This window comes from Quercus lobata, chromosome 5 (assembly GCF_001633185.2).
Source record: "Quercus lobata isolate SW786 chromosome 5, ValleyOak3.0 Primary Assembly, whole genome shotgun sequence".
NCBI classification, from domain to species: domain Eukaryota; kingdom Viridiplantae; phylum Streptophyta; class Magnoliopsida; order Fagales; family Fagaceae; genus Quercus; species Quercus lobata.
Genome location: NC_044908.1, coordinates 67,523,254 through 67,540,755, shown reverse-complemented (window position 1 = coordinate 67,540,755; position 17,502 = coordinate 67,523,254). Strand labels below are relative to the sequence as shown.

General features: G+C 41.6%; 1 protein-coding gene across 1 annotated transcript; it reads left to right on the top strand.

Annotated features, from left to right (window-relative positions):
• Window positions 1-7,904: 7,904 nt before the first annotated feature.
• Window positions 7,905-8,645, top strand: LOC115990993. The gene has a single exon (XM_031114751.1). It carries the CDS (start codon window positions 7,905-7,907, stop codon window positions 8,643-8,645), a length of 741 nt encoding a protein of 246 aa, XP_030970611.1.
• The last annotated feature ends 8,857 nt before the right edge of the window (window positions 8,646-17,502 follow it).

Here is a 17,502-nt window from a genome sequence, read left to right as displayed (position 1 = left end):
TATAGGAATTATCTATGACTTTATATTTAGTGAAATTGACATGATGTTTAGCTTTGTTTGTGTGTAATATAAGCAAATGTCCCTTTGTACATATACAAAAATGCATATTTTTATTCACTTAAAATGACCAATTATTTCTATACTTAGAATGAAAATTAGTATAATAATTCTTACAGTGGTACAACAACTATTTCATAAGATATACCTTGGATTATATTGTTTAGAATCTTGAAAGGTAGTAATTCAATCCAGAATTCATATTTAAGAACATTTAATAATTCCCTAGATTTCTTTGTTCAAGACAACGTTATAATTCGTATTCATTCATAACATTGCATACTTAAAATGGATGGTATCTATGATTAACCATACAACCATCACAAAACAATAAGTTATTGCCACTACATTAAAAATTTTAAATATTCGTATGGCATTGCATACACAAAATGGGTAGTATCCATGATTAATCATACAACCATAAAAAAAAAAAAAAAAAAAAAAAAAAAAAAAAAAAAGTTATTTCCACTACATTACAAAATTTGTATGGCATTGCATACACAAAATGGATAGTATTTAGGTCATCTTATCCCCCACTACTATGTTCTAAAATACTACTAGAACCTAGATCTACATCCCTGATTTGCTGCAACCATTGTCTCTAGTGACACTCCAACGTTGCCTCTAGCCTGTGGTTGTGGTTGTAATCTTCAAGCTTCTTTATCTTTCCCATCATACTTGAATGGATTATTCTTAAATTTCCCACCATAATGAAGACATATGGTGAATTGAAAGTCTTCATCCATCCTACAACAAAACAAAGTGTAAAAAGAAAGAAATATCATGATACAAAGGAAAAATTATTGGAGGAAGTATTTATCTATTACAAACTTCAAGTGTAACATCTATAGTTATTATAGCCAATAAGAATACAACAGACCTATCTCTATATACCCTGGTTTATAGAAGGATGTGATAACATGTATAATATAATATTCTGAACCGTGTATGTGTATATAACAAAAATTATAGGTATATATTAATATTCCTAACAAGCTTTTGATGAATTCAAGTAAATTTGTTTCGGTGATTTTGAGCCAATAATTCCTTGTGATATCATTAAAGAAATCAATGGACTAAGTTACATAGTGGTTACCATGTGCAAATACTATACAACAAACCAAACAAAATTATTATAGTCACTTAAATATAGCATATGGTCCCTCAATGTCTGATGGAGTCTTCAATAATAAACACTAGGGACCACTAAATCAAATTTCACCAATTTCTAAACATAAACTCTTGTCCTTTTCAGTAGCATAACACCCCCAATAAACCCATACACACTGAAATATGCTCTGTATATATAAATTCCAATAAAGCTATAAAGTAAAACCAACAAATTTTACCTTATAAGTTAGTATGCTTTGATTTCAATAGCAACTTCATGGCGGAGTTCTAAACTCTATTTCATCTCCTCAATGTCGGCAAAGGGAGGCTAATTAGCTTGGATCTTTGGCCGGTTTGGACTAGTTGATTCTGGTCACCGATTGGGTTGTTATAGTGGGTTGAGGGGCTTGGGCATTAGGGTTTCATGAATGAAGAATTAGTGATACACAAATGGAGAGTGAGGGTTAACTGAGAGAGTGAGGGGGGTAATTTTGGGCTTTTAAAAAATGATACCCACGTGCACTATAATTATTTGCCACGTATTCATATTTTTTTAAATAAAATAATTTTAATCCAAGTTAGATATCACATCAGCACTCCGTCAGGCCACATAAGACATAAGTTAACAGAAATAGACGGAGGGATGAAAATCATTACGTTTGGAAAAGTTTAGGGATGAAAATAAAACTTTTGAAATTTTAAGGATGAAAAACGAGCTTTTGTAATAGTTTAGGGATGAAAATGATATTTTACCTTAGTTTAAATGTTAAGGCCACATGATGATCTTTTCATAACATATTTTATGTTTTGTTTTTAGATGTATTATGATACATTTAAACAAGATTGACATCATCAACCATGTCATCATGAAAGAAAATTCATCTAAAGAGAACATCCGGATTGTTTCAAACTTTCAATTGATGGTTATTGTCACGCCCCAAACCCGATACCCGAATTTGTGACCATGACCAGCATGCTAATATCAAGCCTAAACCTGATATTAACAAGAACCAACTTAACTTTTTGAAAACTTTTACAAAAGCTTTCCTCTTTCTTTAAATCCTTGTTTCTTTACTTAAATAATATAACCTTTCACTTGACATTCAGAGCATCTACACTGTACTCGAAATATAACATAATCCACCAATTATTTAATTTCCACACTTTTACATAATACATCTCTTAATACTTTAAGGTATACAACTTTCCTTAGATCCTAAAATACACAATACTACAAAGCTAAACATCAAATTGCTAATTTAGAATCTATAGATATAAAACTAAAACCAGCTCCTTCCAAAACTCGACTAATGCTCTCTTTGCTCCAAAATAAAACCTGCTAACTGAAAGAGTGGAAGGGGTGAGCTACACAGCTCAGTAAAGGTAAGATATATGAGAATTTAATAGGATGCATGTAAATCAAATCATTTCATTCTATGAATATTCGAATAGGAGAACATCTTTTCATGCATAGTATTTTATACTATTCATAATAATAGCTTATACGCTCTTCATAGAAAATAAGTGTTCTCCTTTTTCTTATTGGTTTAATATTACCAAAACCTTTCGGATTAAACTTCTTTCATTTCCTACAAAGTCGCCATATATATATTCTCATTACAAAATAATTATTTTAACTTAAATTAGATAATCGGCAACTTTGTATTAAACTAGAAACATCTTGACTAATAAGAAAACTTTTCTTTATAAACTTCTTCTCATAGAATACTATAACTTTCATGGTCATAAAACTTAACGTTTCATAAAAACAGATATCTGATAACTTTTAAATATAAACTTGTACTTTCATCAGAAACTTTATCTTTATAGCACAACAGAACTTCAGAAACTTTTATCTTTAATGAACAGCTTTCTTTTCATTAGAATTATTTTCATGAGAGCTTTTAACTTTTCACAATGCATTTAACAAAATCATTCTCTCATGATTAATAACATAATATAGTTGTTCATAAATAACTTATTGGTTAGCCCATATCTGATAAGTCTGTACTTATTTGGGAGGCTTCTAGCACCACGGTGCTAGGCATCCAGTATTCCCCACAATGCCAGGTATTCTCGGGATTACATCATAATACATATCTTCCAACCATTGGGGGTAGGTTGGCTTCCCCCACAAGTTGGCCATAACCAACAAGGGGCAAGTACAGCAGAGCTAGTCCCACTTATAATGGCCAATCATATAACGTTTTCCATGGAAAGCTAGTAATTAACCCCTACTAGCAGAGTTCAGATCACCAGAGGACATAACCCGAAAACATTTCGTACTTTACATTATACTGAAATTTCTTATTTTGCATAACATCTCATAATAATAGCATTTCCATTCTTTTCATTAAACATCATGTTTGTGGAAATTAGTAATGGTATCAATATGCTTAAATCATATACATAAGTTTTTCGAAAGCTCACGAACATATCTTTGTCAGAATAATGATTACATGCCATATCTCTAATCAAAAACATTTTAATGCATAATATACTTTAAAATAACCTCATAACTTACCAAATGCTCATATAACTTATCTCTTACCTGAAAGCAGAGGAATCGAGAGCCTAAAGTAGAAAGAGCTTAGACTTGGATACTGGTAACACCTAAACCAAATATCAAGCTTATTACTATCCATAATTTCCTTATCATAGACTTACACATTCATCCCAAAGCCTATCTCTTAGAATCAAGGAAATCCTAATCCCACCTCAATGAGGTTCCCACAAATACAAAGTACATTCATCAAATAACATGATGTACTAAATCATAGAGAAACCAATTCATAAAATTTATATATGATTCTAACATACCAAAGGATTAGCATATTAAATTATAGCTCAAAAAATTTACCCTAACTTGAGAATTAAATCCACGAAGTTAGGTGTAGCGTATGTTGTTCACTGCTCATTTCAGCAGCATATGCTCCATTTGTAAAATACAAATGGGCTGTCCAAACACATCCAATTATCATGAAATTTTACATAACTACTCCCCTGTATGTCCATTATAAACCATAAAAATTTCGGAGTCAAAGAATAAACCCATAATTTACTAAAAATCACACAAGACAGCATACTCAAATCTGTCCTGACATAATTTCATGCAACTTGGAAATTAAACCATTATTTTTATATTCATCCAAATTCTGTGAGACCACTTCCATAACAAAAATGTGTGTCCTAGAGTTCACAAAAACTACTCCTAGAATCCTAATTCACAGAATATGATTTAATACATATTTTTCTTGTTGTAAACCTCAAATCTGTCACAGAGACAGCTTCAGTACATATTCTTACAAAATCATCATAAAAATAGCAATAGGCCTTAATTTCATTTGGGTATTTTTATATCTATAGTATACATATTAAAATATGTTAATAAGCATTCAATTGATCAAAATATCATCAAACTTTCAATCACTAACACAGAATCATAGTTCAGCCTCTAAAATCAGGATAGAGGATAAAGAAGTAAAAATAAATAAATGAAGTTTTGATTACTTACCCCCAACAATTTGAAGCTGAAATTTTAGTGTTAACTCTTTAATTTCTTCTTTAGAGAGAGATATTTTGCTTTGGTGAGAGAGGGAGGGCTGCCATGTAAGAAGGGGAGAAGAAAGAAACAAAGAACAAGGAAAAGAATAGGGAAAGAGGGGCTGGAATTTTGATCTGATGCAGCCAAGAAAATAAGGCAAGGAGGAGACTTTTGGGGCAGCAAAAGAGATAAGAGATGTGGAAAATTTGGGGTGGATACGTGTAGAGCTTAGGAAAAATCTCACCACCCACTTTTCCGATTTTCTTGCATTCACACTCACACATTTCTACAAAAATAATTTCTTGCATTCACACTCACACTTTTCTACAAAAATAATATCACTTTGCATGTACATATATATATATATATATATATATATATATATATATCCTTACCTTTATAAAGTTATATCCATCACATTAAAAGAGGATATATGTTCTAATTACTTTGAGAGAGTATGAAGAAGAAATAGGATGGAGTCTTGTCTTTCTTTCAAAGTGTGGACCCATGGGTTTGACAAAAGGAACTTAAGAGAGTTCCTAGCACTTTCCTTAAGAGAAAAGAGTGTAAAGTTAGAGGTGAGAATTCTAATTTTGCATGTACCGGTGGAAATGGAGAGGCTTCTTGGATGTTTGTCTTGACAAAAGTCAAGGAAGAAGTGAGGTGGAGCTTGGTGATTGCATGGCCAACCAAGTCTTGGTCTTTGGGTTGTCAACATGCATGAAACTTTGGCATTATGTGTTAAATTCTCATTGGTTGCATGTGGGTGAAATTTCTACTATACTATCTCATGCATCATGCTTAATTAAAATACCAACTATGTATGTAATAACTTAACCCACTTAATATATTTTTGTACATGCTAAGTATATATTTATAATACAGATAGTCATTTCAATTATTTATAATCTTTAAAATTCTTATTCAATGACATTATAAAATAATATGTTTATTAAATACTCTTATATTAATTTTTGTAAGTAAGTGGCTTAAAATATTAATAATACTTAATCACTTAAACACATAGTTTAATTATAAAAATTGGGTCGGGGTGTTACAGTTATGATTTTTTATTCTTGGGTTTTGTTTATTATCAAAAAGTAGTATAACCTATGGTGGTGTATTAGAAGAGTGACAATAATTGTTGGATTTTTTACCTCTATCTTTAAGTCACAATTCTTTAATTCTTTTTATTATTTTTTTTTTTTTTACTTTTATTTTCTTAGAAGATTTTTTTCATTAAAAGAAACAACATTAACAATTTTTTTCCCAATAAGAACATAACTCTATTTCCATTGTCATTTTTCTTTCTAATTTAAATCTCTCCTTTTAGATTGATAACAAATCTATAATTAATTGGAAAATATCTTATTTAAAAAATATAAAGAAATTATAAATGAATTGAATATCTTTGATGCAACATATGAGAATCTTGGTGAGTGGTTAATATATTTTGGATCTCATTATTATTATTATTATTATTTGAGTGACTAGGTTCTCAGCCGGATCTCATTATTAGTATATAGAAAATTTGTAAGAATAAAAACTGTTTGCTTTGTGTTGTTGTTGTTGTTATTATTATTATTATTATTGAATAGACACCACAATTTTTTTTAGTTATTTTAAAATTTTTATTAAAAAAAATCATGCAACACACTTGCTAATAGTTAGTATAGATAAAATTAGATCACAATGTTGAGTATATAATTTTATAATTCTCGAGAATTTTATAAAATAACAATCCTGTCGAATTTTAGGGTTGATTTTTTACAAGGCATGGGAGATTAATATTGCTATTTTAAACGATACTTTATTGTAGAGGCAAAGGCCCAAGATCATACAATGGGCCTTGGGTCCCGTATGGGAAATTCGACCACGTCCGAGGAGAAGACGTGGGTGCCAAAAGGGCTCCTGGCCCAATTCTTGTAGGCCTGAAGATGTTTAAAAGGCGGTCCAAGGAGAAATGTCTCCTCGGACGTACCAAATATGGCTCAAACATGCACTCTGCCTGCTAAAAGGACCCACCCCAACAAGTGTTAGTAAAAATGATGAGTCCCACAAGCCTGTAAGAAGGAAGAAAGCGTAGGATGCTAAGGGTGAGGCTGCAGCTGCCACATTAAATGCAAAGTAACTGCCATGCATTTAATGTGGAGAGGACTTGTGAACAATGTTGTCTTGGCTACCACAACTCACAAAAAGATGGGGGGGATGTCTGATGGGACAGGCACTCAAGTGAAGGTCTAGATGATCAACAAGTGTAAGGCTCTGGTGACTTCAAGAGGACTATATAAGAAAGGGGAGTCCCCATGAAGAGGGGGACGAAAAAAAGAAGGAACTTAAGAACAGAAGAATAGTGCTAGAACCATAGCCTTCGAGCAGGGACCGATATACATCCTTCACGTCTCATCGGCCTAAATATCTAATGGACATGAAGGGGATATTCTTACTTTCAATTGTTGCATGGCTCAATTTTAGCTAGTATACACTTCGTTAAGGCCTAGTTCTGTAGCTCACTCTCTATAAATTCATTGTATCGGTCTCCTTGGGCTAAAATCCCATACCTATTGAGCCTGGGCCCTGAATCGTGACCCTACAATTGGTGCCGTCTGTGGGGAGAACTTGTGCCTCAGCAAGTGAGACCGTTAGAGATGGAAGGATCAGGTCTGCGCCAAACAGGACATGCAGACTCCCAACGACAGGACAACTTTTTGAACCTCGAACGGGAAAGAGATCAAGACAAGCGACGAGAGGATAGCGTAAATACCTCCCACATGAGCAGAAGTCGCTCGAAAGGGAAAGGTCACTCATCCCAAAAGTGGGACGATAACAGGGCTCTACAGCAAGAAATCAACGACTTGAAGAAGAAGTTGCACCGAGCGCAGCGAAGGTGTCCTTCCCCCAGTCCAAACACACGTGATGAGGAGGACAATGAGTACAGGCGAAGATCGAGAACCCTACCAAGTGAAACCTCCTCCTATGAGGAAGAGCGACCTCACAAACGCGGCCACAAAAGCCCATCTTACAAGGGTCTAGCAAACGACGCCATGAGTAAGGCCTTGGACTGCATCTCTCAGTCACCTTTCACGAGCAGGATAGAGGGGTTTGAGCTTCCTTGGCGGTTCCACCAACCATTTTTGCCATATATAATGGTTGGACGGACCCTGTAAAGCACGTAAGCCAGTTTAACCAGAGAATGGCCGTCCATTCCAGGGACGAGGCATTGATGTGCAAAGTGTTTCCGTCCAGTTTGGGACCTATGGCGATGAGATGGTTTGACAGCCTCAAGCCAAACTCCATAAATTCCTTTAAGCAGCTAACACAGGCTTTCGGTTCTCGCTTCATAACGAGCAGCAGGGTTCCTCGGCCTTTAGATTCCCTCCTGTCCTTGTCCATGCGAGAAGGAGAGACCCTGAAGGCCTACTCGAACAGGTATTGGAAGATGTATAACGAGATAGAGGGAAATTACAATGACGTCGCCATCAGCACATTCAAGAGGGACCTACCAACAGAGCATGGTTTAAGAAAGTCCCTGACTGGGAAACCGGTCACCAGCGTGCGCCAACTCATGGACCGAATCGACAAATACAAGAGAGTCGAAGAGGACCAACAGACGGGAAAGGGCAAAGCGAAGGTTGTCCCTCAGGAGAGGAGGGACTTTAGGTCAGACCGCTTTAACAACAATAACCGGCCGAGAAGGGATTACTTGGAGCAGTCTGGATCCATCGGGGCACAGGCAGTCCATGCTGTGTTCCGAGAACCATTACATAAGATCCTAGAAAAAGTGAAGAACGAACCGTTCTTTCAATGGCCAAGTAGGATGGTAGGCGACCCTGCGAAACGTAACCAGAACCTATATTGCGAATATCACCAAGAACCAGGCCACACCACCAATGACTGCAGAAATCTGAAAAACCACTTGGACTGGCTGGTCTGAGAAGGAAAGCTGAGACACCTCTTGCATCATCCTGTTGGACGACAGAAGCAGACGAGCATCGAGGCAAGGCCAAGCACATTGAGACCGCCCATTGGCATGATAAATGTCATTCTTGCTACTCCAAGAAGAACCGGCTCCCATCCTTTCAAAGTGATGTCGGTGGCCCGACACCCCGTTGAAGCTGACGACCGGGAGTGTAAGAGGGTTAAAGGGATGGCCTCACCTATACTCGGATTCTCGGATAAGGATAAAGTTGGAACCATCCAGCCCCACAACGATGCTCTAGTCGTCACACTCAGGATTGGGGGATATGACGTGAGGAGGGTGCTAGTCGATTAGGGCAGTGCCGTGGAGGTAATGTACTCCGACTTGTATAAGGGGCTGAAGCTGCGATCAGAAGACCTGACAGCATATAACTCCCCTTTGGTGAGTTTCAAAGGGAAAACTGTTATCCCGAAAGGCCAGATTAGGCTGCTTATACAAACAGGCTCAGACATAGTGAAAGTGGACTTCATAATGGTGGACGCGTATTCACCTTACACCGCCATTGTAGCCAGACCGTGGCTTCATGCCCTAAAAGTTGTATCATCAACCTTACACCAAAAGGTGAAGTACCCATTGGAGGGTCAGGTCAAAGAAGTGGTGGGGGACCAAGCCATGGCCCGACAATGCATGGTGTCTGCCATCTCGCGACGACCGAGTACTGAGCCCTCTACCTCTGTCGAGAATGACTTATAGCAATTAACAACCCCCGGCCCTGGCCTCAAGTAATGGAGGACTCGCCGAGGAGGCAAGTTATGAGGATTTGGAAAAAGTTCTTGTGGGCTCTGATCCGGAAAGATTTTTTCAGGTCAGCTCGGAACTGTCGCCCCAAGAGAAGGAAAAGCAAATTGATTTTCTCAGAAAAAATGTGGATGTGTTTGCATGGGATGCCTACGAGGCTTCGGGGGTCGATCTGAATTTCATTTGCCACCATCTTAATGTTAGTCCGGTCGTGACACCAAAGAAACAACCTCTTCGGCGACCGTCAAAAGAGCATGCAGATGCGATGAGGGAGGAGGTGATGAAATTAAAGAAAGCAGGGGCTATCAAAGAAGTTTTTTACCTCGAGTGGCTAGCCAATACAGTTGTGGTGAAGAAGAAGAGTGGAAAGTGGCGAGTCTGTGTGGACTTCATAGACCTGAATAAGGCTTGCCCGAAGGATCCTTTCCCTATGCCTCGGATAAATCGATTGGTGGATTTGACCGTGGGACACCCTCGAATGAGCTTCTTAGACGCCTTTCAAGGATACCATCAAATAACCCTGGCTGTCGACGACCAAGAAAAAACGGCTTTTGTCACCATCGTCAGAAACTACCACTATAAGGTAATGCCCTTTGGCTTGAAGAACGCCGGGTCAACCTACTAGAGGATGATGACCAGGATGTTTGAACTACAAATGGGCAAGAGCATTGAAGTCTATATAGACGACATGGTGGTGAAGAGCAAGTTGGTGTCCGATCACGTGAGAGACCTCGGCGATATCTTTGAAATCTTGAGAAATTACAAACTGCGCCTGAACATGTCCAAATGTTCATTCAGAGTTGTATCAGGGAAATTCTTGGGTTATATGGTGACCCATAGAGGTATTGAAGTCAGCCCCGACCAGATTAGAGCTATTAACAACATGCAGCCTCCTCAGAACCCCAAAGAAGTCCAAAAGCTCACCGGCATGATTGCCGCCATGAACCGTTTTATCTCTCGCTCGGCGGACATGTGTAGACCTTTCTTCCTCTTATTAAACAAGTGGAAAGGGTTCGAGTGGACTGAAGAATGCGCCTTAGCCTTCCAGCAGCCTAAGGAGTATCTGTCTTGGCCGCCAATCATGTCCAGTCCTGAAGCCGACGAGGTTCTATTCGCCTACATTGTTGTGGCCCCTCACGCAGTGAGCCTAGTGTTGATCTGGGAGGACAATGGCACACAACGACCTATCTACTACGTGAGCAAGTTGTTGCATGAAGCAGAGATCCGTTACCTCCCCTTGGAAAAAGCCATCCTGGCAATCGTACAAGCAACGCAAAAGCTCCCCCACTATTTCCAGGCACACACCGTTGTGGTATTAACCCAACTCCCGCTTAGATCAATACACTAGAATGCCGATTACATAGGGAGAATAGCTAAGTGGGGGACCATTCTTGGCGCCTTCGACATTAGATACATGCCCCGCACCGCTGTGAAGGGCCAAGTCCTTGCAGATCTAGTAGTTGAGTTTGCCGAGCCCTCACAAGAAGAAGGGGGAGGGGCACTGAGCACAGACGAAAAACTGGTCAGCACAGTCTCTCAGCAAGAGCCCACTTGTTGGAAAGCATATGTAGACGGTGCGGCCAATCAAAGGGGCTCTAGGGTGGGGCTCGTCCTGATTTCCCCCGAGGGGATTACCATCGAAAAATCGCTAAGACTGGGCTTCTCGACCATAAATAACGAGGCAGAATATGAGGCCCTGTTGGAAGGAATCTCTATGGTCGAGAAACTGAGCGGGAAATCCATAAACGTGTTCTCGGATTTAAGACTCGTTGTAGGACAAGTAAATGGGGAATTGGAGGTAAGGGATGAAAGAATGCAGGAGTACCTAGTCCAAGCTAAGCGCTTGCGAGCGCATTTTAACTTGTTCTGCCTAATGCATGTATCTAGGAGCAAAAACACCCATGCTGATTCTCTTGCCACACTAGCCACCTCCTTGGCACAATGCCTACCTCGGGTTATACTCCTGGAAGATCCACACAGACCCTCAGTGGTGAAAGCCGGGATGATACATGTTTACAGCGTCAGGGTAGGGCCTAGCTGGATGGATCCTTTAATACTGTTTTTAAAGAAGGATACCTTACCTGAAGAGAAGAGCGAGGCTAACAAGATTAGAAGAAAAGCTTCTTAATTTTGGCTGTCCGAGGACTTGAAACTGTATAAGCGCTCATTTTCAGGACCGTACTTGCTATGCGTAGACCCGGATGCCACGGAGCTTATCCTCGAGGAACTGTATGAAGGAATTTGTGGGAGCTATACCGGGGGTAGATCCCTATCCCATAGAGCCATAACCCAAGGTTATTGGTAGCCGAACATACAGAAAGAGGCGCACGAATACGTGAAGAAGTGCAACCAATGCCAGAGGTTCACCTCAAATATACATCAACCAAGCGGGACCCTTAATCCGCTGTCCAGCCCTTGGCTGTTCGCACAATGGGGCCTAGATATCCTAGGACCATTTCCCAAAGCAGTGGGGAACAAAAGGTTCCTTCTTGTCGGCATTGATTATTTCACAAAATGGGTTGAAGCCGAGCCACTGGCAAACATTAGAGACATAGATGCCAAGAAGTTTATTTGGAAGAATATCGTCACCAGGTTCGGAGTCCCTCACACCCTAATCTCGAACAACGGTCTCCAATTTGATAGCAATGCTTTTAGAAGGTATTGCAGTGAGTTGGGAATTATAAATAGTTACTCCACACCGGCTTACCCACAGAGGAATGGGCAGGTCGAAGCCGTCAACAAAGTCATAGTAAATGGGTTGAAGAAGAGGTTAGATGACGCGAAAGGGAGATGGGTAGAAGAATTGCCCCATGTCTTGTGGACGTACCACACCATGCCGCGCAGATCCACAGGGGAGACCCCCTTTTCGATGACCTATGGAGCCGAGGCTGTCATCCCTCTAGAAACAAACTTTCTAATGCTGAAGACTAGTACATTATGTCCTAATGTTAACAACGGGCTGTTGGAAAAAAGTTTAGACCTCATCGAGGAAAGAAGGGAAAGAGCAATGGTCCAACTCGCCTACTACCAACATAAACTTAAACAAGGTTATGATGCCAAGGTGAAGCTGAGACCACTAGCACCTGGGGACCTGGTATTAAGAAAAGTCCTGGGCACTACAAGAAATCCCGCGTGGGGAAAACTCGGGCCAAATTGGGAAGGGCCATATCGTATCACCTTGGTGGCCGATATAGGGGCCTACTTTTTAGAAGATTTGGATGAACATATAGTGCCACGTCCTTGAAATGTAAATAACCTGAAAAATGTACTATTATTAATGAAAGTTCATATTCAGGGTACTACCCTCTGTGCATTCTTATCTAAGCGTTAGACAGAACTCAAGCTCTGTGTGGCTTCTCGGACCACAGACTAGGAGGAAATTTACCACTACGCGGTTTTTACCTAAGTGTTAAACAGAATCCAAGTCCTGTGTGGTTCCTCAGACCACAGGCTAGGGGGAAATTAACCACTACGCGGTTTTTACCTAAGTGTTAAATAGAACCCAAGTCCTGCGTGGCTACTCGGACTACAGGCTAGGGGGAAATTAACCACTACGCGGTTTTTACCTAAGTGTTAAATAGAAACCAAGTCCTGCGTGGCTCCTCGGTCCACAGGCTAGGGGGAAATTAATTACTACGCAGCTTTTACCTAAGTGTTAAACAGAACCCAAGTCCTGCGTGGCTCCTCGGACCCCAGACTAGGGAGAAATTAACCACTACGCGATTTTTACCTAAGTGTTAAACAAAACCCAAGTCTTGCGTGGCTCCTCGGACCACAGGCTAGGGGGAAATTAACCACTACGCGGCTTTTACCTAAGTGTTAAACAGAACCCAAGTCCTGCGTGGCTCCTCGGACCCCAGGCTAGGGGGAAATTAACCACTACGCGGTTTTTACCTAAGTGTTAAACAAAACCCAAGTCCTGCGTGGCTCCATGGACCACAGGCTGGGGGGGAAATTAACCACTACGCGGTTTTTTCCTAAGTGTTAAACAGAACCCAAGTCCTATGTGGCTCCTCGAACCACAGGCTAAGGGAAAATTAACCACTACGCAGTTTTTACCTAAGTGTTAAACAGAACCCAAGTCCTGTGTAGCTCCTTGGACCCTAGGCTAGGGGGAAATTAACCACTATGCGGTTTTTACCTAAGTGTTAAACAGAACCCAAGCACTGCGTGGCTCCTCGGACCACATGCTAGGGGGAAATTAACCACTACACCGTTTTTATCTAAGTGTTAAACAGACCCCAAACACTGCGTGACTCCTCAGACTACAGGCTAGGGGGAAATTAACCACTACACATTTTTTACTTAAGTGTTAAACAGAACCCAAGTCCTATGTGGCTCCTCAGACCACAGGCTTGAGGGAAACTAATCACCACTTCATTCATTCATACTTAGTCGTATTACTTAAACTACGAGTAATGGTTTATCCTCGAAAATCTAGTAACATGGTCGAAATTCATTCACAATAAAGGCAAAAAAGAAAGCAGTAACGCAAGATACAATGAAGAAATTATATCATTCATTAGGCTTCGAGATGTATCTTCTTACAAATGTTGGCAAAAACTAAGGAAATGAAAGATAAAAGAAAACAACCACAAGAAAAGTCCTACACTAATGTCCTAGGCTTTATCTTGGGCTGAGCTCTTTGCAGGGACCTCTATCTCGGGATGATCACCTCCTGCCAAAGGCTTGGGCTCGGTCTCCTTGGCTTGCGCTACAACATCCCTTAAGGGCGTCCTTAGGCGATTTGCCCTTGGATGATAGCTGTACCTCTTCATTCCCCCTTTTTTCTTCAGGGACGATGGGGTTGGGAATGGTGGACGGGGCGGAAAGAGGCTCCTCAGGAGGAACCAAACCCGGATTCTCGTGGATATCCTCAAGGAAGAAGATATTCTCAATCTTCTTGAGGTTGGAGTCTACAGGAACTTCCGCTTGGTCCAAAGCTACCCCCCAGGACATGGTTATGTAGTCTTTGCAAACCGCAGCCACCTCCTCGATCAGCCTGGCTTCAGTATCCGCAATCCTGCGCTCATAAGAGGTTGCCACCGCAGCTCAACCGCCTCCCTAGCCAGATGAGCCGCCTCCTTCACCTGTAACAGCTGTGCCTTGAGGTTTGAGACCATCTGCTTCTCAGTCGCAAGGTTTATCTCTGATAGATGAAGTTGCTGGCACATATCCTCGGCCTGCTTCGTCGTAGTCTTAAGACCCACCTCGGCGTTGTCCCAGGCCTTAAGTGCCTCCTTGATTTCCTTGCCTAAGCGCTCCTTTTCCAGCCTAAGAGCACCCGCAGCCTTTTCCGCGGCAAGGTGGGACTGAACCTCAGTGTTCAGCTCTTCCCGAGAACCCCTAGCCTACTCCTCAGCCCACTCCTCAGCCACGAAGACTTGTTGGGTGACCTGCATAGACGAAATAGAGGAATCACTAAGATGAAAACTATGGGTAAACAAGCATGGAATAAAGGATCTGAACAAGGAAAGGTCTCTGTTTTACCATGGCCAGATCTCTCTTCAATGACATGAAAAGATCCGGTTGCCGGGTGGCTCGGAGCCCATCCATGTCATGAGGCAGAAGGAGGGGCTGTTGTAGGGCCTCGGCGAGGTAAGACGCCTGTCCTCTTTGGGACTCCCAAAGGGTTGCGTCCCACGAGATAGGGGCACCGTCTAGCTTCAGGCGTGGGGACCAGGCACGTTGCTCCCTCCTAATAGCCGCCTCTTCTCAGCTATCAATGGACTTTGTTCTCTTATCCTTGGGTTCTTTGCTTTTTCTATGTTGTTTGGCCTTTTGAGGGCCGACTTCACCTTCCTCCAGTTCCTCCGCTGGCCTCTTCTGCCTTAGATTGGGAAGATGTTGTAGCGCAGGGTCAATGAAAGGAGGAAAAGGAGGAGGAAGCTTAGCTAGAACCTGTTCCTTGGGGGCGTCCTTAAAGGATTGACCCTTGTTTCTATTGGATAAAAAGCCCCTCAGACCAGATCTCGGCTTCAAGTCCATATCCTCCTCTTCAACCTCTTGGCTCATGTCAATCTGAGCGATTACCAGGCCAGGAGTGTGAGCCGCCGAGAAATGATCAAGGTCCGAGTCGGAATCTGAGAGCTCTACAGGCTTGGTTAACACTTCTCCTTCCTCGACGAAGCGGAATTGGTCAATTTCAGCCTCAAGAGATGAATGCGAGGAGTCAACTCCTTCTTCTAGGGTGGCTACCTCTTGGAGAACGCGCTGAACGGGTAGTTGGACTGGTGGTAGGTCTCTCCGAGCAAGGAAGCCTGGTTTAGAAAAGTCAATACAGGCTAATCGGGGACTTCCAGCCCTTATGGCCTGACCCGCCTCCACGAAAGCGCGAGAAAGGGGCTCGTAGTCCAAGATAAGGGGAGCGGCACGCAGTTGCCCGTCTTCACTCACAAAGATCTCGAACCTTAGAAGGAAGTTGAGGGCTTGGACGTTGACCATACTTATCCTTGGAGTTGTTTGTTCTTTGTCTGCAAAATACCCAAAGGGAGGGTTACGTCAGTCCAAGAAGGCAAATAATCAAAACCAAAATCGAAACAAGTAAGAGGAAAGCTCAAAACTAAGATCCCTGCCGAGGGATCTGACCCTACAGTGCCCCACCTGGTGTTCTTGCCCTAACTGGGTAGTGAAGACTGTCGTGCCATGCTCTGGAGATAATCAAATGGTTGTCCTTCAAGCCTTTGTTGGACTTGGGAAGGCAGGATATCAGCCTCACCTCGTCGGACCTGGATTTTAGGTAATACGACTCACTGAGGCAATGGCATTTGTACAAGTGAACTACATCGTGCCATGAGAGGCCGAGGTTCATCTGTTTGTTCAAAGCGTCTACGTACCCTAGGATTTGGAACATGTTAGCGGCGTACTGGTGGGGGGCCAGCCTATGACTGCGCAAATAATCCTTAGTTATCCTCCCCATGGAGATCGTCATTCCTCCTTCTATGAAAGCTATCATTGGAATGGCGACCTGCCCCGTCTTTCTCTTGGTTAAGATCTAGTCCAAGGAGCAATATTTTAGACCTACTTCCGGCGGGATACAGTACTTGGCCCTGAAACCTTCCATACCGGCCAGAGAATCTACCAGTTTCTCAAACTTACCCATCCTACTAACCCTAGGTGATACGAAGAAGGTTTACTTAGTGAAGGAAGTCGGGAAAGGCAACAGAGAGGAAAGGTTAAGGAATACGGGAAATGAACACTTACGGGAGCGAAGATCCTAAACCTCTCGAGCTTGCAAAGAACTCGCCGGAAATCCTCACAGGAGTAGCTATGGACTTTTGAATGTTTTTACAAAAGGAAGTACTGGAATGCTCTGGGACGTTTGAGTGCTTTTTCTAAAAGAGGAAGTAATTCCCCTTAGAAGCCTTATATAGCAAGGGGAAACTGAACATGATTACTCCCGCCCAAAGGATTGGGGAAATATCAACCGTTGATTAGGCGCCCCACCGTTGGATGCAGGGGACATAAAGCCGCCTGGCGCAATTAATAGCACCTCGTGGGTTACGAAACGCCAGTAGCAATAATGAGGCACGTGAGGCTGTACTTCCACACGCGTGAGTCGAGAAATTATAATAAGTTATCCCATAAGTATCAAAATCCCACCTTTTCTCCTCAGATAAGAGGGAAAACCCGGAATTTTGAGGGCCTATTGTAGAGGCAAAAGCCCAAGATCATACAATGGGCCTTAGGTCCCATATGGGAAATTCGACCATGTCCGAGGAGAAGACGTGGGTGCCAAAAGGGCTCCTGGCCCAATTCTTGTGGGCCTGAAGATGTTTAAAAGGCAGTCTGAGGAGAAATGTCTCCTCGAACGTACCAAATATGGCTCAAACATGCACTCTGCATGTTAGAAGGACCCACCCCCAACAAGTGTTAGTAACAAGGATGAGTCCCACAAGCCTGTAAGAAGGAAGAAAGCGCAGGATGCTCAGGGTGAGGCTGCAGCTGCCACATTAAATGCATGGCAGCTACTTTTCTGGCTGCATTAATGTGGAGAGGACTTGTGAACAGTGTTGTCTTGGCTACCACAACTCATAGAAAGATGGGGGGGATGTCCGATGGGACAGGCACTCAA